The sequence below is a fragment of the Diadema setosum genome, chromosome 1 (genome assembly GCF_964275005.1).
Source record: "Diadema setosum chromosome 1, eeDiaSeto1, whole genome shotgun sequence".
NCBI classification, from domain to species: domain Eukaryota; kingdom Metazoa; phylum Echinodermata; class Echinoidea; order Diadematoida; family Diadematidae; genus Diadema; species Diadema setosum.
Genome location: NC_092685.1, coordinates 43,593,034 through 43,620,522, shown reverse-complemented (window position 1 = coordinate 43,620,522; position 27,489 = coordinate 43,593,034). Strand labels below are relative to the sequence as shown.

Here is a 27,489-nt window from a genome sequence, read left to right as displayed (position 1 = left end):
CATATTTCATGTGGCACAAATGTGCCAAAATGATACACTGGGCTCACTACTGCTAGTCACCTGGGACGAACCATGAGAGGTCATCAGCATCATTCATCTGTTTTCTGGTGTTGGTATGTGGGGCATACTACTACTTCATGTTTGCATCCTGCTCTTTGCAAGGAAGTAAAGTGTGATCTTTTTATGTGCACGAGATGTGACTCCCTCACACACAAGACCTCCATTCTTTATATCCCTTCCTAGGGACAGGGGTATTTTGCCTCTTACTGGAGGGGATGATATGATTACACACAACATTGCTCAGCTTGACTCCCTGGGACTCACACCTATGCCATTTGATTAGGAGGCAGATGCGCTACAAACTCAGCCACCTCACCGTCTTTAACCATCATGGCACAGTGAGGGATCACAGCCTGTGCACAAGGGGTTAAACAATGAGATGATGACTTGGGAGACATCTTCATCCAAGAAAGAATGATAAATTACTTTGAGATGGATGGAATGGGAGTGGTGTTGTTTTTGTTGTGGTCAAAAATAGAGAGACATGCATGGTGCATTTTACCAGCTTTGATATGACTTCCTAAAAACTTGGTGGTAGTTTCATTCTGAATCTAAAAGGATACAACCATCGAGACTACTGCAGAAGAAAATACCTGTAGGCTATACTCTCTTTTTATAAAGTTGCAATCATTGCTTGTTACCCAGACAACAACTACCATTGCACCAGCTGAAACACTTGAAGTTGATTTGTTGCTACTCTGTTGTGATTATAGGAATCGCTCAATAATGTTGAAATAGTCATAGAATGGATAAAAGAAACAATGTTAATGCTGACGGATGAAGATGGTGCTTTGACTTTTCATCAATTGCCACCCTCTGTACGAATGTACAGTGTATTTGAAAGAGTATAACTGGTGATCTACATTTTTCAAACATCCTGGAAAAGGAACTAGTAGGATTTGAACCTGTCATCTACTGCTTTAAAAAAAAAAAAAAAATCATGAGATACCTTACAACAATGGGTGATATAAACTAGAAAGTTTGCCTGGAGCTTGCCGGACATAGCAACAGCTAATGCATACAACATGGATTATGAGAGAAAAAAATGTATCAAGCAGGAACACATGAACCAAAATGCTCTTTTCAAGGTTGGTGGGGAAAACTGTCCAAACAACTTGAAAAGCAAATAAGCCTATTGCTCATTTTTTAATAAAAAAAAAAGAAATATAATTTCCTTTAGGGAAGGGTAAGCAAGAGTGCCTCACCTGTAGATGAAATGACAGTCTCCCTGCCTCGGTATGCTCTGGACGGTAGTACCATAGCAGGCTGGTCATCAGGTCACCTGTAAGCGACAAAACAGGAGAAAATTGCATCAGTGATACCATGTCACACTTTTCTGTGAATTCCAACCTCAGCGCCATGTTTTAGGAGAGTTTATATTCCGCAGAGCAACGGTACTTTGACACAACATTGGTTGAGGGCATCTGTTTCACTCAGTCCTGCATTGCAAAAATGAAAGAACATTTACAGGCAATCTTTCATAGCTTTGCAAAGGCTGACACAGCTTGCCCGATACCATGACATATCATTAGTGTGGTATATATGACACATTACTTCCGGATCACATTTGATAACAAAAGACAGGGGACGTACCGCACTCACCTGAGTATCGCAAATTAACTTTCGGACACTGAACAATGAATAATGATCACAATAGCTCACTTAAACCTCAGCCTCAGGTGAGCTAAAATCAGAATGGGGTAGGGGGGTTGGCTGTCAATGAGGACTTTTTCTTGGAAATGTTAAGTGAAGTTCAATATTATATTTATTTGGTTGATCATCATTTCAAACTACCAGGCCTACTCCCCATCATAACCCCATCCCCCTCCCTACCGCACCCATGAGTCAGGATACTAACAATGCTTTACAAAAGTAGGTTTAAAGGCATAATTCATCATTTCCATATGAAACAAAAAGCCAACATTAGCGCTTCAAAATAGTTCTAAAATGTGAGTTAGAGATAGAAACAACCACTGTAAAACTTTGAGTCTGTATAATCGATGTTAAGTGTTAAGTGTTGTTAAATACACAAAATGTGAACAATGGTTATAATAAAAATGCTTCCAGACTAGACTGTCTACAGTTACGGTTTATTGAGAAAAAACACTGATATCTCCTTATATTTTAGGCTTTATAGCAAAAATGTTATATGGGTCAATCCACGTCAAATCATCCAATTTTCAGAAAAGTTGTCACCCGACCCCCTCCGATTTTCTTAAAAATCGCACCAAATGTTCCCCAAAGTGTCTGACGGAAAATCCCAAAATATTTTGCCCCAAGGTCAATTGGTTGCTAAGATACAGCCTCACATAGCAACCGGTGCGCATTCCAAAAAATTAGTTAAAAGAAAATTGGGCATTTTTGATTGACTGTTTTAGCTTGGATATTTATGCAAAAGTGTTCATTATCTGGAAATTGAGAGAACTTTACAGTCTTTGCAAGAAAAACTGACTGTGACGCGAAATTGACTTTTCGTTAACGTGCACGAGGTCACCGAAAATGGTGTTAAATGTTAATTTTGAAAATTTGAATGCATATTTAGAAGCTAATATCTTCCACATTTCATCACCTTAGGTTCTAAAATATTATGCTGTTGAAGGCTTTGACTTGCTGAGTAATTTTGAAAAAAATCGGCGCATTCATGATCACCGTTTTTACGGAGAGCGCCCTCAAAGTTGACAAAAATGAAAAATGTGCCAAATTCAAGGTCACGGATCACCCTTCGTCCCACCTTGGAATAGCATCAATTTTTGTATATTGATAGACATTTACCTATATTATCTTGGGTTACCAAAGAAATTTTGCTCCCGAAATGTTCAATGGCAAATTTACCCTACCGAAAATGGTCGTAAACGGCCAAATTCCCACGTAATATCACATATTGGGTTTAGAGGACATTTCAAATGTCCACGCTTTCAAAATGAAAAGCACTAGTCCTGTGATATTTGCAGTAGGGATAGTCTGTTATACATATTTTAGTAATGTATACCACAAAACACTTTTATTACATAATAATGACCTTGAAATTTAACCCAAAATTTGATAAAAAAACAATAAATCGCTCCATTTTCCTCATTGCACTGCATGTAAATGTGTTTTGAAAAACTTTTCACAGAGCTATATTTCAAGAATTATGAAAGCTGACAGCCTACAATATTAAGGTTCTAAAGTATTTGTGCTCTTCTTTCAGATTTTGTGTCAATTTGATCATGAATGTTATACCCTTGACCTTGAAGTACTTCTAAAAATAGCTGTAAATTTGTAAACTACAAAGTACACACACGACAGGTGTTTTATGGCATGATACACTTGTGATTCTTCCACAAACACAAAAGCTATTTATAGTGTAAATGTTATATACTGGAATTAATCTATACATGCTTGCAAGATATGTTCCAATCAATTGTTTTGTTCTGACAATGACCCTCAATTTATGACCTTCAAAATCATGAGAAATGCCTATTCCTCTCCATAAAGACCTGTATTAAAGTACGTAATAATAATTGATAATTATGGACATTAAAAAATTTGTATTCTAGCCTGTGAAACACACATTAAAAGGACTGAGAGTCTTCTTTTTCGGGGAATTTGTTCTGTACCTAATGAAAACTTTCAAAATCATTTCAATTCTTATGTTTTTTCTTGTTTTTGGAATTTCTTATGTATTTCTTTGTTTTTATTTTCTGCAGCATAACCATGTTTTTTTTTTATTGGAAATTGTCACAGCCCACTTTTCTACCATAACTAGAATAGAATTAACCAATCAAAGTGAAAGATAGTAAAAATGGTCAAGTTTTTATGAGTTTCACCACAAAAAGCACTGTTTTCCATAGGAAATGCACACAAAATCACAAAATATTACCATCCCCATTTTTGATTGAAATTGAGGGTCATTGTCAGAACAGAGTAATTAATTGTAACATATCTCGCAAACACGTATAGATTAATTCCAGTATATAACATTTACATCATAAAAAGCTTCTGTGTTTGTGGAAGAATAACAAGTATATCATGCCATAAAACACCTGTTGTGTGTGTAATTTGTAGTTAACAAATTTACAGCTATTTTTAGAAGCACTTCAAGGTCAAAGATATAACATTCATGATCAAATTGACACTAAATCTGGAAGATGAGCAGAAATAGTTTAGCACCCTAATATGGTAGAATGTCAGCTTTCATAATTCTTGAAATATTGCTCTGTGAAAAGTCTTTCAAAACACATTTACATGCAGTGCAATGAGGAAAATGGAGCGATTTATTGGTTTTTATCAAATTTTGGATTAAATTTCAAGGTCATTATTATGTTATAAAAGTGTTTTGTGGTATATATTACTAAAATATGTATAACAGACTATCCCTACTGCAAATATCACAGGGCTAGTGCTTTTCATTTTGAAAGCGTGGACATTTGAAATGTCCTCTAAACCCAATATGTGATATTACGTGGGAATTTGGCCATTTACGACCATTTTCGGTGGGGTAAATTTGCCATTGAACATTTCGGGAGCAAAATTTCTTTGGTAACCCAAGATAATATAGGTAAATGTCTATCAATATACAAAAATTGATGCTATTCCTAGGTGGGACGAAGGGTGATCCGTGACCTTGAATTTGGCACATTTTTCATTTTTGTCAACTTTGAGGGCGCTCTCCGTAAAAACGGTGATCATGAATGCGCCGATTTTTTTCAAAATTACTCAGCAAGTCAAAGCCTTCAACAGCATAATATTTTAGAACCTAAGGTGATGAAATGTGGAAGATATTAGCTTCTAAATATGCATTCAAATTTTCAAAATTAACATTTAACACCATTTTCGGTGACCACGTGCACGTTAACGAAAAGTCAATTTCGCGTCACAGTCAGTTTTTCTTGCAAAGACTATAAAGTTCTCTCAATTTCCAGATAATGAACACTTTTGCATAAATATCCAAGCTAAAACAGTCAATCAAAAATGCCTAATTTTCTTTTAACTAATTTTTTGGAATGCGCACCGGTTGCTATGTGAGGCTGTATCTTAGCAACCAATTGACCTTGGGGCAAAATATTTTGGGATTTTCCGTCAGACACTTTGGGGAACATTTGGTGCGATTTTTAAGAAAATCGGAGGGGGTCGGGTGACAAGCACTGGATGATTTGACATGGATTGACCCATATGACAAGATGTTCTGTGATACAACAGACCTACACATATGCATCAAATGCGATATCTTGAACATTTTTGAAATCACTGCTCCCAAAGGTAAACTGAACCTTAAAGACACTAATGTCAAAGTCACACTGCTAGCCGACTGTTACGTCTGTCCATCCTTACAGGACAAAAGTGCCAGGTCCAAGCTGACAATACACTTATGGACGGCTAAATAAAATGCCGTATTACTTATTTCTGTACTATTCTCAATTTGGAAAGTACAACGTTCTGGCTGGATCCTGAATTATATTGTAAGCAGCTTGCATGTGACAGAGGTCACAGGAGTAATACGCCATGATATTTGCATTTTTTATTCTGCTGCATGAAATGTTACTCTAGCCCCTTTAACACACACTTAGATATGCCATTCTTACGAAGCACTGATAGTAATAGCCACAGGGCCATGTATGTCTGTGCTGTGAAAAGCTTAATAAAGAGGAATTTTAGTCTAGTTATAATTTAGTCTCATAAGAAAGAGTAAAATCATTTGAGTACAACAGTGAAAAGTTCATCACAATCAAATAAAAAATTGGGAAATTTATGAAATTGTCAGGCTTTGCTCACTTCTGCTGAAGATTTTGTACAGTTGATACGAACATGCAAATAAGTGAGCTGTAATGAGCATGTAGTGAGCAATAAATGCAGGTATGCTGCGCACAATCAAACACATCTTGTGCTGATCACTTCCACTGACATGCCTCATTGTGAACACTTTGTAGCTTGATTTACTCCCCATTTTCTTCTTGATTTACTAGAAAATGATATTCAAGCACAAACATACAAGACCAGCTGGAAATATTCATACTGACATGCCTTTCTTTGAAGCATTGATTTGCATAGATACAGCATTATCAATCTACAGTAATGTTTAAGTACAATACTCTTTTCATAACACACAAAGATATATTGTGGGATTACATGTTGTTGTGAGGCATGGGATCTGATTCTTATGATCTTTGATTAATATTAGGATGCTCTGCTGTTGCATCTGTTTGTTTGTTTGTTCGATAATTATACATATTCCCATTCACTGTAGGTTGAATGGATTAGCAAAAAGGAAACAGAATCACAAGAAATGGCTCAAAACCACGTTTAGGGGTAGACAAATAATGTGGGTGGTGATTGACCGGACAGAATAGATCAGACAAAAGACACTGCCTGTCTGCTTTAACCTTTCAAAGACTACCATCCTAGATTTCTATTGACATTGTATATCTAAACATTTTGCAAATAGGACTGGGACAGCTACTGGCAATTATCACCTACTGGTCTTGTGACTGTAAAGGTCTGTGCCCTATCCTAACCTAACTCTCTCACACTTGTATGCTTCCTTTCTTCCGAATTCTGAAGTGAGGCAAAGCAAAACACTAAACCTTTTTATTTGTTTGTTTTTCCCTGGTAGTTTTACAAAACTACCAAAGGCTGTCACAACAAAGAAGCTTAACATCATCCAGCAGCATGACTGCACTGAAAATATTTAATCAGAAGCCAAACACAAAGGTCTGAAATGAAAGATTAATTTCCTATAGTGATAAACAAGCCGGGTCATGAATAACACAGCCGAACAAAACACTGTCAATGCTGCAAACCCTCCGCCGCAGCGTGTAGCCTCCCGCTGTACGGCGGCGGCCCGTGGGGCTTTGCATATATTCATGCGACACACATCACACGGTCTGCCTACTCGAGTGAATTTTCCTGGCTGCCGACCGTGAAAATATGATGTCTCTCATCCCCAGTGGAAGCCGAGTGCATCACAGTAATGCAGCAACTCATCCTATTGTCTCTTCAATGACACCACCCTCCTCCCCCCCCCCACCCCACTGAAGGAGATTCATACTCTCCACTCAGACGACTTACTGGTTTACTGACTTCTTTTTTAGCAACAGCTGGGGATTCTCTAATTCTATGTAAGCTCTCTATACAGGCAAACTCTATTTAGTTCCCTTTCCCTCTCTTTTTTTTTTTCTTCACCAGGATTTCTAGGACAGTAATGACCTGATCTGCTAGAAACCCTCAACAATATCATCAAGGACATGAGCAACCAATGAGCTTTCATGAATTCCCCATTGTTACCATGGTGTTTACTTCTGAGGTAGCAAGGAGGCTACTAGTATTGCAGAAATCGTATTTGCTTTGGGGATTTGAATGCAAAGACAGTGATTCATGGAATACCAAAGAAAATTGATGAAGAAAGAGATCAAAATTATTGAAAGATCATGGATGAAAAACAAATCTAAAACAACAGATAACAAAAACCTTGATCAAATTCCAACAGAATTTTTTAAAGGGATGGTGCAGTTTTGGTTGAGATGGGGCTTCTGGGGGGTGTTTCACCAACGCTTGTCAGCGCTGACAACTGTCGGTGCTGACAAATTTCAGCAAAATCCTTGGTTTTGATTGGCTGAGATGCTCTGGTCACTGACTGTTACTATGGTGATTCAAGTTGTCAGCGCTGACAAACATTGATGAAACACCCCCCAGGTTTTTATTTGTGTGTGTGTGTGAGATCGAGAAACTTCTTATGAAATATGAAAAGGCATACAAATCTTTGACGTGTTTGATGAAAATTGGTCTTGAAATGGCTGAGATATCTCGAAACAAACTTCCATTTTTTATCTTTGGATATCTCCACCATCTCCAAATCAATTTGATCAATTAAACTTTGAGTTGCTCTTAGAATTGTACACTCTCTCATATTTCATAAGTGGTTTCTAATTATCTTGCAAGAAGTTAAAATCTGAATCCCCCATCTCAACTATACCATCCCTTTAAAGTTTTAGATAATCTCCTGTGAGTCTCAAATGAATTCCAGTGCCTTCCTATGGATACCTCAAAAAAAGGTAGCATTGATACATGACTGATATGGCTGGAATAACTCTTTCTCCGTATGCATATACAGTTGAACCTCTCGTATCCGGACAAGTCTGGACCGGGGCTCATCCGGATAAGGGATTTGGCCGGATATGGGAGACTCAATGCTGTATACATGTACATATACATACACATGTACTGATGTAGCCCATTGTAGTACCACATGCAGAGACTCCAACCCAAAGCACCTTCTGATCTGGAGATTCTCCCACCTGAAACCCCTAGCAAACGGGAGACTCAAAGTTGATGTTTGCGAAGCGCGAAATTCCCAGGGTGCGTTCTAGATGCTCTGTGGTGCTATCTAAGGCTTATTTTTCCAACATACGATAGAAATAAGTAAGAAATCCTATCCAACGGGAGACAGAGAGCCAGGGAGGGAGAAATTAAATTTCAAGCGGGAGAACGGGATATTCTGCAAAAATGGGTTTTCGGCGGGAGATCTCCCGTCGAAAACGTGAGAGTTGGAGTCTCTGCCACATGTAGTAATGTGTATACTGCAACCTTTTCATTGTTACACTCAGTAACAGACCCCAAAATAGAGGTTTGTGTTTGCAAGAATGAAATCATTTTCTTTTATAAATTCTTGGGACGATTTACCTAAATAATTATTAAGAAATGTATCAAGTATATGTAATTCATGTGTGTTTGTGTAGGAGTTCTCATGGAGTTGGAAATCCCAATTTCCTCCCGTAATTATAATATAAAAAAAAAAATAAAATCATGGCGGGATTGCATCCGTATAATAGAGAGATCCGGATAAAGGGAGGCCGGATAATAGAGGTTCAACTGTAACTGATTTCCCAAGTCTTTTAACGATAACTTTCTTCCACAACTCTTGTTTAAGGCATTTGAGTTATTGCCTTGCTGACTCTTCCTCCAAGAAAGAAGTCAGTTGATTTCTAATTCTTCCATGCACTGTAAAAACATCGGTGTTAGATTTAACACCATGGGTGTTAAATCTAACACTGGTCAAACTTCAATAGAGGACCACACCCACAGGTGTAGAAAATGTATTGTGATGGTGTTAAAAAGTGTTCACCTGGCACTTCGTGGTGTTAATTTGACACTGTGGCTGGTGATATTTTTGACACTGCGCTAGAGTTAATTCAATAATGACACCGCATGGTATTGATTCAATATTGGTGGTATTAATTTCAATGGTATAACACCCGACCACACCACCTGGTGTTACTGTGGTGTAAATGTGTTTTCACATTTTTTCGAAAATCAAGTACTTTATCAGAAATTCTTTATCGTCTTGTTGAAGTTCAAAATTAACAAGAAGTGCAGTAACTTAGAAACTGTTAAAAAAACAATCTTATATTTTGAAATGACACCCGGAGGTGTTAATTTAACACCAGCTCGGTGTTTCATATTTTACACTGGACTTTTTGCAGTGTGAAAAGTTACGATTATAATCATTTTGCCTGCAATGCCAATTTTGTGATTTTGAAGCTGTACGACGATCACATGGAATGTGGTCATTGACAATAGACAATTTCCGTAATGTATCCAAATTCTATGCATGCTGCATTCACAGAAGTTGCCCATAACAACAACAAAGCTTACAGGAGGCTTGCCCTGCCTAGGAACTAAGTGAATTCTTGCCTAAGGAACTTAATTGGAAGGAGCAGGTGAATGAAATGCTTCGTTACTGGACTGTATGACAAGAAGCATTATGAAATGTAATACATTACAGAAACAGTCTATTTGGCGACAGTCAGCAATTATATTTTTAATTTGTATGTCTGTTTTTCATCACAGAGTGTTCTGCATCTTTTACATTTACAATTCATTTAGAACTTTTCTTTTAATTCAAAGATGCAAATACAAATGTAAAAATCTATATCAGAGAAGCTCATAAGCTTTGGTGTTTTTTTTTTTTTTTTTTTTTTTTGGGGGGGGGGGCATTAAACCTCTAGACTTTCAAACATATCACAAATTGCATGCCAAGCAGACATGACGAACTGCTTACTGTCAGTCCAACATATCTTGTGCTGATCACTTTAAGGCAAATAAAAAATCCCCCCCCCCCAGATTTCTTCTCTCCTATCATACAAAAATTACCCCAAAAATAGCAACGAGCAATGAATGCGAGCTGGTACAAAGACATCAGTACACCCAGCTTATACTCTTCTAAAGTAGTGTCACCTATATATTGACAATTCTTTGTATGTACAGGTGTTCGTCATGCTTCCTGGCCTGTGTGAGCTGCAAAACAGGCACACGACTGAATCGCTCTCCCAACTGCGTGACATATACTTGGCTTGGATTAGCATTCACATCGCAATTGTCTTGGGGGGAGCCAGCACATGGATCAATGACGTCTTTTGGGAGGAGAGGAATAGGCAATGTTTTGAAGGAGATTTCCTCCGGTGCATTTCTCAAACAACAAAATGCCAGTTGTCTTCCTCAGCTTCAACTTCTCATTTTTCACTAACTTTGTCACAACATGTTTTTTCGTCAAGACAGCAGCAGGTGTCAACTTTGGGCTCAAACCAGCGTAAGATGCCCCCCCCCCCCCAAAAAAAAAAGAAGAAGAAAAAGAAAAGAAAGAAATTACAGCATTCCTAAACTGTATTAAAAAAAACAATGAAAATGTGACATTTCTATGCTACCTTATGCATTATTACATTTCGAATGTTTCAGTCATCTCAACTGGCATAGATCATTTTGAAATCTTGTTTTGTATATCTAACCATCAAAGACAAATATCGGCTTAATAATGATAGAAATAAAGAAAGAAATTACAGCATTCCTAAACTGTATAAAAAAAAAACAATGAAAATGTGACATTTCTATGCTACCTTATGCATTATTACATTTTGAATGTTTCAGTCATCTCAAGTGGCATAGATCATTTTGAAATCTTGTTTTGTATATCTAACCATCAAAGACAAATTTTGGTACCAAAATACCTTAAATAAAGGCTTACCATACAAAATGAAAGGATTAGATGTCATGCGGACATGCATCATACTATAGCGTACAACTGCAAGTTAATCACTGAAGTTTGAAACTTGTAAGATTACAGATGTGGTGTGAACATAACTTATGACATGTGTTACTGCTACATGAAGAATCATAAACAATATTTTCAACTAAACACTGTTCCGAGTGATGTTCATAGATTAATCTCCTGTCCACAAAGAGCATGCAAGGGGTGGAGGCAGAGGATAGGGATGCTCTCCACAGCTCTCCACCAACATCTTTGATGTATGAATGAGTGTTGGTGTGTTCTCGTTACCCCCAAGGTGGATACACATATAAATCATTCCCAAAATATTTTTTAGCCCTGTATTGGAGTGTCGTGAGTAAAAAGAGCATAAGAGTCTGGGGAAGAGATAATGAGGTCAAATTCCATTAAAACTGAGCATGGGGATGGATGGATGGACATCCAGGATGAAAGGATGGAAAAAGAGTATGAGAGAGGGAGGGAGGGCTCGTATGGTGTTTGTGCTTAATCTATTTACTGTAAAACCAGGAACATTCATGGCATGAAATTTCGGGGGGGGGGGGGGGGGAATTGTAGGGACCTACAAAGCTGCAATGTGAAACATGCAAATAACCAATTATACATCCTATGATTTTTGTGCACACAGTACGAGTAGATACTCATCACTTAAAGGCATAATTTACCATTTGCAGATGAAACAAAAACCCAGCATTAGTGCTTTAAAATAGTTCCAAAATGTGAGTTTGGGATAGAAACAACCACTGCAAAAATTTGAATTCGTATAGTCAATGTTAAGTATTGTTAAGTAGACAAAATGTAAACAATAGTTTTAATAAAAATGTTTTCACACTAAACCGTCTACAGTTATGGTTTAATGAGAAAAATACTGATATCTCCTTATATTTTAGGCTTTATTGCGAAAATTTTATATGGTAGGATGTTTTGTGATACAACAGACCTAAACATATGCATCAAATGTGATATCTTGAAAATTTTTAAAATCACTGTTCCCAAAGGTAAACAGGACCTTTAAACCAGGGAGGTGGCTTCCATCTCCTTGCTGAAACCTACAGACTGCATACTTTTGTTCAGAGTATGGATTACTTTCTGAAAAGAAAGAAGCATGATAACATGTCTACAATGTAACTAAATTCCATGTAACATGCTTACGGTTATCTGATTCTGTGACATCAGGTTTTCTTGAGAGCACAAGCTCTAAAATAACATGCCGTGCAAACAAAGAGTTGTTTTTTCACAAGAAACCAGGTTCTCACTGCACCGCAAGTGCAATTTGTCTAAAATCTTTCCTAATATAGCCCAGAAAATCTGGCAATTGATGAGAAAGGCGTGCACAACATAAACAACCTGACATGCACACTACAAATTCACTGCGTTTTAAACTCAGCTGGATGCCAGCAACAAGCTTGGAAAGAAATGCGAGACCACACAATGCAACAAAATTTTGAATAAAGTCCTCTCCATAAGCCTGATTCTGTGATCAATAAAACTGTTCACGATTTGTGCAATAGTGGGTTTCAATAATACATTAGTATTCTCTAAAAATCTTGAGGGAGTCAATAGGAATAGATTCATTTGCTTTATGAATAGCTACATGTCATTATATTCTTGGAGAAAGTTTCATGATGCACCTTACTTCTCCAAGGACATTATTTGGCTGACACTGATATTGGCTGCCATTCTGTTATGATTGGGGAGGGGACCAGTCCACAATATTACTTCTTTCCAATGTAAACAACAAAGCTTGAAACCAAAAAGGCAATGGACCTTGCTTTAACATGTACCAGTAGTGCTTAATTTGAATGCTGTATTAAAAACATGATTGCAATTATGATTCAAATCATCGTTCCTTCACACGCCTGAGGAAGGCTTTGCGGATTCTGCGGTTTTTTGAGTTTCAGAGCGAGGAAGGGGGGTTTGGTGCTTTTCAAAGTTCCAATTGATCACTCTTGAGCTGTAAGTAATGCACGCTTTTACTGCAATGCGAGTATTTGAAGAGTGCGGTCTTTCTGCGGAAATGGTTGAAAGGTCACCGTAACCTCCACCCCAAAACCCCCAAAAACATGTTTGGAGGACAATGACATTGACAAAGTCATTTCGCTACTTAATTCTGGCAAAACGTGTTTGAAAAACACCTCCATTTGAAACATAATTGGAATAATGATTCAAATCACCCTCCATTATTCCAGTTTTCATTCATACGGCAAGAATGCTTGATTTGAAATACAATTAGTAATGCCTCATTACAATCGTGTCTAAAATTAAGAACTATTGGTACATGCATGTGTGAAAACTAGGTACGAAGTCAAGTCATGCACATGCTAAAGCAATCACTCGATTGCGTTTGACACGTCAATGCCTTGCCAAGAGCATTGTTAGACAAAGGACTTACAGGTTATCTGTAGTGGATTTGCCAAAAAAATTGTCAATCATATCCAATTCATGAAAGCGCCCCCTAGATCATACTGACTAGGCAACTTTAAATGCCACTCTAAGTAGATAAGTATCCCCCACCCCCTTATGACTACTACCTCACAACTGCGTCATAAATTACACAATACCATTCAAAATAAAGTCTCAATAATTTTATGGAATTACCGGTACAAGAAATTTTATTGACATTCTTCTGTATTCTTTGACCAAGATTTAGACTTGCCTAGATCTACAAGCCTTGCCCTTTCATTCTCATTATACCTTCCCTCAATAAATATAGTAATGGTCAAATTGAATTTAACTGAGTGAGTTATCCTAAGTTGCGTTATTTTGCACAAAATCTTATTTGTAGGGAAATATCTCTCTTTCTAAACATGATAGATAGCAACTGTTGTATGTGAAACCTCTTGAACGACATCGAAATAAGGGGCACAACGATGTATGTAAATGTAGCATATTGTGACCGTCTGCCTGCGTGTCTCTTTCTGTCTGTCTGTTGGGAGCTGGTATGATGCTCTGAGAACAGAATCTTATCTCTTCCCTTTCATGTTCATCCATTATGACTACGAGGGAAAGAGGACAAGGAGTCTGACAATCCAATCACATGGTCCGCCCACTACCTCAATCTCAGCCAAGAGAATCTGGTTGGATTTGGTCCTGTGCTGGCCTACAGTGCCTCATTACCAGCAGGGCTGGGGAAAGAAAATAGGCTGATTAATGCTAATATCACACGGGCGAACCCTAAAAAAAAACAAAAACAAAACAAAACAACAACAACAACAACAACAACAACAAAAAACTAAGTCAAGTTGTAATGCAGAAAGGGCCATGTTACAATTTTAGGAAATGCAGCAGCATTTGCCATTAGGCTTCACAGAAATCCACCTTGAAAATAAGTTTGTGTGAACAGAAGGAGAAAAATTAGAGGAACAGGACAAAAAATGTTGAACAAATTCTGATGAAACTAAGAAAGTTAGGATTTTTTTTAAAGTTGTGATCTTTCAACACAAATGGGCAATTCTGTGATGTCACATATGAATTCTTCTCTCATTTGCTTTGTACTTTAAAATAAGAAATTTAATTTTCCCATCAAGTGCATTTTCAATCATACATGCATCATTAATACTTGTAAGCATTGTAAATATTTTTCTACACAACCAATCAATGATGAAATAAAAAAGAAGAAGAAATTTTAAGGAATGTTAGGGACAGGCCAAATGGAAGGTACATGCTACATCACGGAGTTGCCACTAGATACTGAATGATCACAACTTCAGAAAATCCCAACTTTCTCCATTTTGACCAGAATTTGCTCAAACTTCCATTGTCCAGCTCTCATTTCACAGCTTCTATTGACACAAACTAATTTTCAGGGTGAACTGTCAAGGCTGGGACCAAACACAAAAGTGTACTCATTAGTAACAATCACAAAAGTGTACAATATAGCACAAAAATCCTGATAGATCATCTGACTGTGTTGACCAAACAAATAAATCTTATGCATGTACAGGGAAGAGGTTTTAGCTAAAGTCAAGGAGGGAAAAAAAATAGATTGAGTCTACGAATATGAATGAATTGCTACTGGTATTAAGATAACACTCCTTCCACATCACCCCTTTCCTGTCAACACAAGGTGATGCCATAGATTCAAACCATTAATCCTGCCATTACCATCAACAATCTGTTTGTACACAATGAAGATGACATTTTTAAGCGGTGGTTCACAGATGGTTAAAGGGGAATGAAACCCAAATGCACATGAGTTTATGGAATGCAGCAACATTGCATTAGTGGAATGCATCAGCAAAGTTTAAAAAAAAAGTGGACAATCTGTTCAAAAGTCCTGAATTCTTATAATTTTGGAGCTGCCATCTCTGGATTAAAAGACTAACTACAGTTTGTGATGTTATTGCAGGACAACCATATGAACAAAATATAAAGAGGATTCCACAAAATTTCATTACAAAAAAAAAAATGAAAGTATACATTCTCTCAACTTGTTAAGCACTGACATATGTTATGGATAATATTGTTCCCCCTGCTTTCTGAAAGAGGTAGGTCCAGTGCTTTGTACTATGCTATTGAAAAAAGTTAAAATATGATGAATTTTGTTTATATTTTCTTTATGTTGTTGTCCCATGTGTGGTATCACAATGCTGTAGTCTTCTCATCTAGTGATGGTGGTACCAAAACTGTAAAAATTCATCTATTTTCAATGGATTATCCAGTTTTCTTAAAAACTCTGCTGATTGTAATGTATTCTACAAATATATTGCTGTATTCCCTCAATCAACATTTATTTTGGTTTCATTCGCCTTTAAATGCAAAAGAGTGGAGATGAAACAATACAGTTCCGGCCACAAAGCCACACACACGCCACATGGAGAATACTCATGACATGTGGTTGCATCCAAGGCAAACAAACATGATCATGTGGGGAACTGGGGGGGGGGGGTGGCTATGATGTACACTGTAGTCTAATTATCCATACGCACTCAATAACCCACTCATCTCTAAGACATATATTCTTAAGGACACCGTGGCATCGAGCACGCGACACGGTCTCATCAGCCTAGTTGCGGTCAGCAGGGCTACGGGGCAAATGGGACACTTAACTGCTCATTCAACGGGGTAAACCAGTGGAATGATTAGGTGACTGTTTTTCTTGGCTGCTATCTGGCTCGCTTTACTTCTCCCCCAGTTCCTCTCGGCTTGTGTGAATAGGGCACAGATCATTCCATGTTGCAGTGAAAATGGGCAGGGACTCCGTGCCAAAGTATATACCATGGTTTTGCTTCACAAGCTCATATCTGTTCACACAGAGCACTGAGGTTGTAACAACAGCATTGCAGTTTATTAAAAACAACTTAGACAAATATTTCACTTGAGGATATACACACAAGAGAATATCTATTCATTATTAAAGTGACATGATGCCGGAATACGCTTTAGTCTGATAACGTACAACTGTATGTTGATAAACTATCGTATCAAATGTTTGGCTTCTAGTATACAAATATACTTGGCCTTGAGAGTTTCTTGTTAAAACTATGGGCAGAGGTGACTCCAAACTAGTACTATTCACTGAGGGGCGCAGCCCCGAAGTGAATAGTACTAGTTTGGAGTCACCGAGGCCCATAATTTTAACAAGAAACTCGAAACTAGGCAAAGTATATTTGTTTTATATTTTGGATCAAAAATTTGAATAAAAAGTGAAAATCATTATAGGCTTAGCCTAACCCCGGGACGCTCCGTGTACACATTTACACTGCAACACTGCGTGTTGGGGCTGGTCGCAGTTAGGCTTAGCCGCACTGCGGCGGCAGCGCAGCGCCTGCAATACGCAACAGTGCGAGAGACCAGAAATTGAAAAACGTAGCAGCCGTGGCACCGCCAGAGTTGCCCGTCGCAATGTATCCAAGCGCTCGTATGGCCGCTGCAAACCTGAACACTAGAATTCCGGGACCGGACGTGGACGGACCACGTACACTTGATTGTAAAGAAGGGTGATTGTGACATCATTTTGCAAATAGTATATACTATTTGCAAAATGTCGTCATAAAAGTGACATCATTTTGCAAATAGTACTTCATGGAGTGTCAAACACACCAACACTCTAAAATAGTTCAAAATACCTATAATCACGTGAAGCTCTTTTAACCAATCAATGGAAGACAAATTTTTGATCCAAAATATAATAAAGAATAATAATAATGAACTGATTCCTTGTGAAGACAACAATATAGGCCTACATTGAAATTATGACAGTTATATGCACTAAATATTCCATAAGAACCTCATCAGGCATGCCACATTGGGATCACGGACAGTTGATAAATATGCAGTGATTTAGAAATGCGTTCATGATATATTGGGGACATGACACTTTATACAACCCCCACACAAATGATGCTGATAACCTTACTTGTAACTTGAGGAAGTTTTACAGGTCTACAAAGCTTACTGCCAATGCACTGCCATATGGCCAAAATATTAAAAGGCCATGTCATATCAGCCATGGACATATGACTTTCTTGACACTTGTCTGACTTCACTTAAACTGTCCCTTGTCTATCGCTGGGATATATATCATTCTGAACAACTCTCTCCCCATGGGGTGAATTCGTCTGTAAGCAACCACTGAACTGCCAACTCTTTCAAAAAACAGCACCTTCTCGACAGACTGAAATTTCAAAAACAGCAACCGTCTTTGATCTCCTGACCCAACTGCAGATCACATCTCAATCCAATTCAGACACAGCTTCAACAAGGTACAGTCCCGAATGTTCAAATCTCTACAGCAGTGACCTTTGACCTTTGTCAGGGTTGCTGATATTCACACTGTATCAGAAACCGCGAGGTTCAAAAGAGTGATGAGGGAGACATGCCTTGTGTGTTACAGATTCTCATTAGGCAATGATGATTATCAAATCAGTGAGGCTTTCATATTCTGTTTCCAGACCATGAAGAGATGATTGAAGTTTGCAAGGAGAGTTCTGCAGACTACGTGGAAACTTTGCAGTTCTACTTTGATCTACAACACAAGGTGTGATCTGCCTGTCTAGTCTTATTTCAAGAAGTAGCATAATTTTAGTTTCGATATGGCCTACAAAAGATGCATGAGAATAGATTCAAAATTTGAGCCAAAAATTTGAAACAAGGAGTGTACATCTGCAGCACTATCCGAAAGCTTCCTGTACAGACTTATCCTGACACACAAGGTCAACTAATTTGTTCATACTTTAGCGACGAGACTACATAACCAGCTACAGCAGGAATCATTCTTGATTCAGTTCAAAACAGAGTGATTTCACTATCGCCCTACAGCTGAGCAGGGAGGCCACCTCCCTGAGCTGAGCGAGTGATAAGGTAATTTGGCAATGGGTGAGAGCCAATACCACGGTCTCCACAAGATGGAAGGCAAGGCAGGGGGTTGGGGTGAACTTTCACTGAGATAGGGCCTCCTCCTTCCTTGGGAGGGGATGCTTTGAGACGTGTTGCTGTTGTCTGCCGAGACGAGAGAGCGCCAAGCTCTCTGCTCGCCAGACCCGTGATTGATTGTCGCCAATAACGATCTGGACGATGCATTTCGAGACTCGTTCAATTTTGGCCAGATTGCCGCTATATTTACAGACGACTATCGGCACTCGATGCCACAGCATGCATACACATACCCAGGTGGGTGTATGCCCTGCACGAGCATGCTGCAGCCCGACACGGGTCGGGTCGGTCACCAGTGAGTGGATGTGTTTTCCTTTCTGACAATGTTTACTTTTACAACAGGAAATTATTTGTTTAGGAGACTGACTCTCATTGGTGAATTATACAATTGTCTTTATTCAGACATAGAATCTGTTCATATCGCACAGATAACCTTTCATGAGGCAGATCCAGCCAAAAAGGAATACAGGCTCAGAAATCTATCTATCAACTATTATTATATTTTTCCCCCATGGAACTGTGGAAGGCACTTATAGAATGATTCTTTTTTTCTTTTTTTTTGAAGGGTTGATGTTGCTATTCTGTTAGCCACATGTATTTAAAGGGATGGTATAGTATTGAAGAGGACTGGGCTTTTAATTTTTTGCAAGATACCAAGAAATCATTTCTGAAATAGTATAGAGCATACCATTCTAAGATGAACTCAAAGTTTATTAGATGAAAATTGGGTTTGGAATGGCAGAGACATCTGAAAACAAAGTAAAGCAAAGCCACTGTAATAAAAGATGGGTCCCACCTTTTATTAGGATTGCTCTTATTTGGATATCTCAGTCATTTCAAACCAATTTTCATTAAATAAAAGTTGAATTCCTCTTGGAATTACATGCTTTTTCATACTACATAAGAGGTTTCTCAACAAAAAATGTTAGAAAAATGCCATTTGGTCTCAACCAAAACTATATGATTCCTTTAAAGTCATATGCATAAAGCTGATCTGCATACAATAGCACCTAACTCAGCATTTTCTAAACTGCAAAACTAGAAATCTTTCTGTTTGGTCAAATAAGATTAAATATTTGTTATACTTTTGCTGAATGCGGACACAATACTGGGTTAAAACTATTGCATAATTTCTGTTACCGAGATGTTACTGTCATGAATAAGTCTCCTCTATAAAATGATATGTATACTGTACGAGCTGAAATTTTCGTGGTGATTTTATTTTCGCGAATTTCGCGAATCGCCTTTGAACCACGAAAATAACAACACGCGAAAATAACAACGCGCTAATAGCTAAGTTCAGTTAGACCCTCGCAACCGCGAAATTAACAACACGCCAAAATGTCCTCCAAGTAGCAATTCGCGAAAATATCTGTACGCGAAAATTTCAGCTCGTACAGTATACTGTAAATGTTTGTATGGCAAACACACACTATCAATCTGTGCTACCTGCAGCAATGGCATTATAGCCTCATCTAATTTGCATCTATAATCAATCAATGCAATCATAACTGATGTTTCTAAATGTGGAAACAAAAGAAGCTTTAACAGACTTTAAACTTTCTCATCTCTCTTATTAAAAAAAAAATCTATCTGAATTAATGAAACTGTAAGTCTACTGCATTTAAAACAGTCATTTTTAAGCTAGACAGCTCTCTTTGGTCCACGATGCTACATTCCGTGACTCACTGATCTGAAATAACCCCCGATTATCTAACACATGTCCAATCCCATCAATGGGGTACTAATCCCTTTTGACCGTTCTGTGTGATTGATTGAAGAAATTTTTCATCTGAATTACATTGCCCTGTCACAGACTGATGCAACCCTTTAAAGTAAGCATGCATAGTTAAAATATCAAGCTCCTTTTTTTTTTCATTCTGTGATTTCTAAGAGAAGGCTGTGTCATCAGCAGCTATCCATGTTCCACACTATGTATCGCCGGTCACCTTAATGAACTGTGCTTTAATTACCTAGTGGGCTCATTAAGAACAATCTATGGATAAAGGGGCTATTTATTGACAGAGCGATCATAATGCTCTACTAGTCTTGTTCATCAGACCTCTTGCTGTCATGTGTAACGTTCACATTTCATCATTACAATCTTTCGCGACAGATAGTTAAAAATTTCTATTGATGCTCAACCGCAAAGGGATGATTTCCAACAAATATATTTCCTACAAAATATTAAAAGTACTTCTGCAGACGATTACTTTGGAATGCTCCTGAATGCAGTGATCAACTTGTCGCATTTGCATTGACACCCCATCAGGCGATCTGCACTCCAATATTTTGCTTGATGCCAACATAATGTGGGTGATTAATTCTGATTACTCAGGAATGATAAACCTAAACTGACATCAATGACAGAAATGAGGCATCATCAGAGACACAGCGATTCCCCCCCCCCCCCCCCCCCCGACAGTACAAACATGAGATTCAGCACTTGATGATGCTTACATGTGTGTGGTTATTTCATTACTGGTATACAGTGCTTTGCAGATGCTGTGTCCATTCTGAAAGGGCAATGTCGGAGTTAATTAGTGCTTGGACAGAAATGTTCACTCCCAGTCATCCCCATCAGTGTGTGAAGTCATGTGATTAATTACAGCTTACAGGGCTTAATTTTGCAGTTGACAGGAATCAATGTCAACTTGAGTCCTCCCCAGTGGATGAACAGGGCAAGCGAGGGCTAAACTTCTTTCCATATTAAGGTTTCTGAACCAAAACTTGGGAGTCCATGTACTCTGCATTGGGCCGTATTGCAATACAGACAAATGCGCCTAATGTCACTCTCTCAAATGTCAGCTGCATAGTCCTCTGCCCTACTGTTTGCATGCAGAGGCATGCTCAATCAATACTGAGCAGACCAGTTTTTTATACACCCTCAATCTGTCATGACGACCCTTCTTCAAATAAATGCTACGAGTGCATACTTCCTCGACACACATTAAAGAAAAAAATTACTCAAAGACGAGATGAGAATCAAAGTATTTGGATAAAGAACACAGCTGCCTTTTTTAGCAGCATGTTCTTCAGTAGTATGTATTGATGGTGAGATGTTCCAATTAGCAGGTAATAGAGGCCTATTGATGAGAACCACAAGGCAAGTTCTTTCACCTTTCAGCCCGAGTACCCATCTCTTGGAGTGAAAATCTTACACCATGATGTGAATGATGTACGGAGCAATATCACGCACATGAAATGGCATGGGGAGTTCCATCAAAATCTGACATAAAACAAACAAGTTTAATGGAAACAAAGTGTCACCATTTGTCTTAACCTGATATATGCAAATTAGATTACATAATGATATTGAGGTCTCAAATGCCTTCCACCAACCTGCAAACTAAACCTCTCGGGATTTCTTTTTTTTTCTAAATAAAAATAGTGATCTGTATCCCTTTTACCAAAATTCTAATGTCCTGCGATAAATACCCTAGCACTGATGGAGATAGTGTTGTGGCTACTAGATTATTGATTAAAGTTATGATTTTATGATGTTAGAGTTCATGACTTCACTACCTATAAAAGCCAATTTGCACAGCATTGGTATCACTATTTGGCAACGCATGTGAATTCGAAAAATTCCACAACCCTTGTTTTCTTTGTCCACTTGTGATGAAACTGCCACTATTTGTTTGAGGCAGTTCTCAATGTACCACAACAGTGTAATTTGAATCACGATTCTAATGACGAATCTCTAGAATCATGACGAATCACTAGAATTATGATTCAAATGACGCATTTTGGCCGTGTGTATGCAAACTGAAATAGTGGAGGGTGATTTGACTCGTAATTCAAATCATGATTCAAATGACAGTCTGGAGGTATTTTTCTATCACAATTCTCCAGAATTAAAGGGGATGGCTAGTAACTGATCAGTGGGAATGCTGGAGGATGATTGTTCCAATTCTTGTGGGATTAATTTAAGAGTACATTATATATTATATATTGTTGTGTGAATATCATTTGCTTCAGAATGGTCTCATATTCAAGTAATGTGCAGTTTAATTATGGTTCCAGGCTAGCATGCCTGTACAGTGACGGGGCATTAAATTGCACATTACTTGAATATGAGACCGTTCTGAAGCAAACAATTTTCACACAACAATAGATACATCATGTACTCTTAAATGAATCCCACAAGGATTGGAACAATCATCCCCCAGCATTCCCACTGATTCCCATTGATCAGTTACTAGCCATCCCCTTTAACGAAAGAGACAGTCTTCGATCTTGTGCACGGATTGACCTCCAAATCATGTTTTGGAAGGTGGAACTTATGGTGACCTTTCAACCACTTCTGCAGAAAAACCATGCTCTTCGAATGCTCACAAAAATTTCTGGTTTTACAGAAATTTGAATCGTAATTTGTATCAAAACTGTAATCAAGCATTGTAATTATGTTTCTCAACCTATATGAAAACGGCCTGAGTTGATTTGTATTGTATCCATTCAAGTCAACCAGAACAGAGGAACACATGGTGATTTGCACTTTATCCGCATGCATACACATATATGAGCTAATGCACAATTTCTTTCATCTTTGCAGGCAACTAGTACAACTGCGTAGACCCAGTGAGCACACAATCTTGAGTACTAGTACTAAGAATGACAAGCCAACTGAACTGATTTCATTCAGAGTAAAACTGAAGTGCCAACAGCCACTAAAAGGAGAATACGCCCAAAGGGGGAACATGTACTCTGAGGAGAAATTTCATTTAGTATAACATGAGCAGCAGGTGCAGGGGAAATATATGAGTACACTGAGACAAGTTTTGGGAAAATCAGGTCTAATCAAATGACTATAAATCAACGAATTGTCCTGTGGGATATCACAATACACCCATATATTCAGTGAGTGAAATGATGTCGTTAATTTTACTTTTTCTAATAAAAATATACTGCTTTTTTGTTTTTGTTTCTACCTCATAACTTCTCGCGAAACTTCCTACTCCAACAAGGGATATTTCCCTCACCCCCGACAAACTTCTTGATCTGTTTGCGGGCCGTGTCTCCGAAGCACGAGGCCATTGTCATGTACAGATGTACATTGTTAAATCACAATCACTAGCCATCAGACGGCGCGCTCTTTCTTCTTTTTTTGCGTGCGCGTATCAATGACCTAAACTTCTTGATCCAAGTTTGGCTGCCAGTGTGACCGCACGACAAAAGATCGCAAAGACTTTGTGATATTGAACTTCTCAATCTTTTGCCAGTCTGATGACGCCTAATGTTACAACTTGGCTTATGTATCATGCAATCAGAATGGAACTTGAATCATAACAAAATGGGACATAAAAAGAGAATTTTATGATATCGTAAAGTTTACCATGTAGGCCTATTCAAAATGAGGTAATATTGATTCAAACCACATATAATGCAAAAAAAAAAACCAAAACAAAACCAACAACAACATATGGTGATGTCATCAACTAAGAAGTCTCACATCGGTTTTGACACACACAAAAATAATTAAAATCAGACTTTCATGTCAATGAATTAACTACAATCTCATTAATGACAGGTTATTGCAACAAACGTACAATGTAATGCAGAAAAAGTATTTATTTTTTCCTTCTTGGTTTAATGTTAGAGTATTTAGTGAAGATTTGTTGGTCAATCATTATTTGACCAATCAGTTTTGGTCAACTGGAGTATAATGGTCAACTTAGAGATGCAAGGCCATAATATCCTTATCTTATCTCATTTAAATTGGGGTCATCTCATCTTAATGTGGCTGCTAGTGATCTCACTTTTATATGAAGATAATCTGAAACTTAAACAAGAGACCCGCGGGTCTAGCGCTCACCTGAGTATCGCAAGTTCACCTTTCACGCAGTCACTAATCTAAATTATTCACAGCTCTACTAAAATTTGACCAGGCATTCTCAAGTAGAAGATGAAAATGTACAATAAAAAAAAAGGCCCAGATCTTTTTAAGATTCCTTAATTTGGGGCCCCCTGGGGCCCCCTGGGGCCCCCTGGGTGGGGCATGGTGCCCATTTTGATAAATTGAGATCCTGACCCCATAGGGATGCTACCTGCCAAGTTTGACAAAAATCCATCATGAGGTTTTCAGGAAGAAGATGAAAATGTACAATTCAGGCCCCCATTCAGACCTTCCTCCCCCCCCCCCCCCCCCCCACCACCTCCAAGAGGGGCACCCCTGGATCTGCTATGAACGAACTTGAAACTACAGTCATTAATGTACTCACTCATAGTATTATCTTAGCTCTATAACTTCTGATTCTAGAGAAGATTTTTAAAGATTTCTTCATTTTGGGGGTTTTGGGGCCCCCTGGGGGCCTCCTGGGTGGGGCATGGTGCCCATTTTAACAGATTGAGATCCTAACCCCCTAGGGATGCTACCTGCCAAGTTTGGTGAAAATGGGTCATGGGGTTCTCAAGAAGAATATGAAAATGTACAATTTAGGCCCCATTAGGACCGCTCCCCACCCCCTCCCCTGGGTCCCAAGGGGGGCACCCCTGATTCTGCCATGAACAAACTTGAAACTACAGTCATCAATGTACTAACTCATAGTATTAACTTAGCTCTATCACTTCTGGTTCTAGAGAAGAAGATTTTTACAGATTCCTTAATTTTGGGGGGTTTGGGCCCCCCTGGGGGCCCCCTGGGTGGGGCATGGTGCCCATTTTAACAAATTGAGTTCCTAACCCCCTAGGGATGCTACCTGCCAAGTTTGATGGAAATCGGTCTTGGGTTTTCAAGAAGAAGATGAAAATGTAAAAAGTTTACGCACGACGGACGACGCACGACGGACGACGCGCGACGGACGCCGGACGAAGGGCGATCGCAATAGCTCACTTGAGCCTTTGGCTCAGGTGAGCTAAAAATGCCATAGCTTTCTTGAATATGTCTGATTATAACAAAATTTTCACTTGCTCTATCTTTTCTACCAAAATTCAACTGAACAAAGTGTGTAATTAGGTTTTAAAGTTGTGTATCACCATCTCCCAGGGAGGGGGTGCTAAAATAAAAGAAAAAAAGTCTGGATTATTTCTTTCCCAAGTCAATGTGGAGTACAAGCTTTACCACAATGACACTACAAATTGTAACTCCATTGAAATATATCTGATTATGATGCCATGTTAGATGAAATACTGGCATTCAAGCAGCCTGATCATCTTTATTGTCCAATAACTTTGATACAGATCTTTTTTTTCTTTTAAACTTCCTTCCTTTGTAATGTTGCTTCAGTATTAAAGCTTCTATTTCAAACTATCTTCACTCTGGGGTAACATTTCCTTCATAAGAAATGCTTGTTTGAGGAGAAAATTGTCTGAGATGAGGCATGGTTACCTTGATTATGAGATCTCCTTAAAAACTCAGCAAAGTTTTCTGCCACAAAACACACCCTCCCACCTCCCAAAAATAAAAACAACAATAAACCAAACCAAACCAAACAATTAAACTGTCTTGCCAACAACTTCCTCACCACCATAAACATGATAAAACCACCACAACATAACAACAACAGCCATGGGGGGTAGGGAGGGGGGTGGCGATCAAGGCCAAGTCAGATGAATATTGATGCCACCGCTCGACAAAGGGCGTTTTAAGGGCGATCAATACCCTGACCACGAGGCTGGTTTCTCTGGCCCATCAGCAACAGAAGCAGCTGCTGACACTCCTCACTACAGACACATAAAAGTCAATACTGTTTGGGGGTTTCCACATCTTCCTTAACAGTTTGATAGAAAACAGGAGACAACACAACAAAGTGAAAAACGAAACTGAATACCTCCTTCATTCATGAGGGAACTGAGGTTTGACCCACTACTCTGTTGATATACTGCTTCCATTGAAAAACCAAACGAACATCAAGCCAGCAATTAATCATTCATGTTTGAATGTAGTGCAGCACACTTAGTGAAAACACACAGGGTGTTCAGACGCAAAAAAAAATTTATACTAGAATGGTATAGCTATACAATGATATGTCTGAATGCTGACTAATGAAACGAAGTATAACGAAACTATGTATAGTGAAACGATGGTCAGAGCATCGTTTCAAATGAGAACTTGATAACGAATCAGCATTCCATCATGTCCATTATGCGTCTAAACGTATGGTGACCATAGAACATAGAAAGTGGGCAGGGCTTAATGGGAGCTCACATGAAAGGTGACCTTCATATCTTAACTTGCTTGCCGAAAACTTTTTAAGTAAGAATAAAAAACACACTTGCCACATCATTTTCTCACTCTATATACAATCCTTTTTATGGCATTTGAAGATTGTTTTCTTGAATCTAGGGCTGAAAGACCTATGATTTACTATGAATTTGAACATTTTCGCAATACAGTGGAGTAGAACAGACAGGTAGGAACCAAGATCATTTTTATGGACTTCTCTTAAAAATATTGATATTTTTTCCCCCTTTTTAAATATCTGTAATAGGAATATGCTGAAGAGAAGGGAGTCCTGGTTCTGAGCTCCATGATTTCATGGTTGAAGTCATGTAATAATCCTTGAGGAGAAGCGTTTATCTCTAGGCCTGTCTTCATCAGCCCGACGTTTCAAAATAGTGCGCTATTTTGCAGCTACGAAACTAGCCTGACGTAAAAATAGTGCACTATCTGTGCAATGAAGACACAAATAGCGCTTTTTTGACTGGGAAAATTTTCCCCAGATCTTGGGCTAATTCATAAACAAGCATGCTAATTTGTGAACTACTGCGCTATTTGGGTGCATCTCCATCAGCCTGAAATTTTCTTGATCCCATCATACGGTCCGGGGAAACAACAGCACTGGCTGGTGCAGGTAAGCAACAGATGTTACAAACTGCCTGACATATATTGCTTCTCCGATGAAGCCTCCCTTTACTTGTCAAGGATACGGTGTCCCGTAAGCTGTCCATGTTGATACAATTTGCACACAAATGTGCCACCAGAATGGTTCAAAATAGACCTGAAAGCTGATTACATGTGTACACAATCGAGATCGACGCAACAAATATATAACTCAATCGAGCTTGTTACTTGTGATACC

At 38.5% G+C, this 27,489-nt stretch overlaps 1 protein-coding gene across 1 annotated transcript in view; it reads right to left on the bottom strand.

Annotated features, from left to right (window-relative positions):
- Positions 1 to 326: 326 nt before the first annotated feature.
- The window catches only part of LOC140238436 (uncharacterized), a 102,504-nt gene continuing 75,341 nt past the window's right edge, over positions 327 to 27,489 (bottom strand). Inside the window, exons 5-6 of the mRNA XM_072318374.1 lie at positions 1,266 to 1,342; positions 327 to 413 (exon numbers count right to left, since the gene is read on the bottom strand). Of these exons, the coding sequence (XP_072174475.1) occupies positions 327 to 413; positions 1,266 to 1,342 (164 nt within the window). The remainder of the gene's footprint in view (positions 414 to 1,265; positions 1,343 to 27,489) is intronic.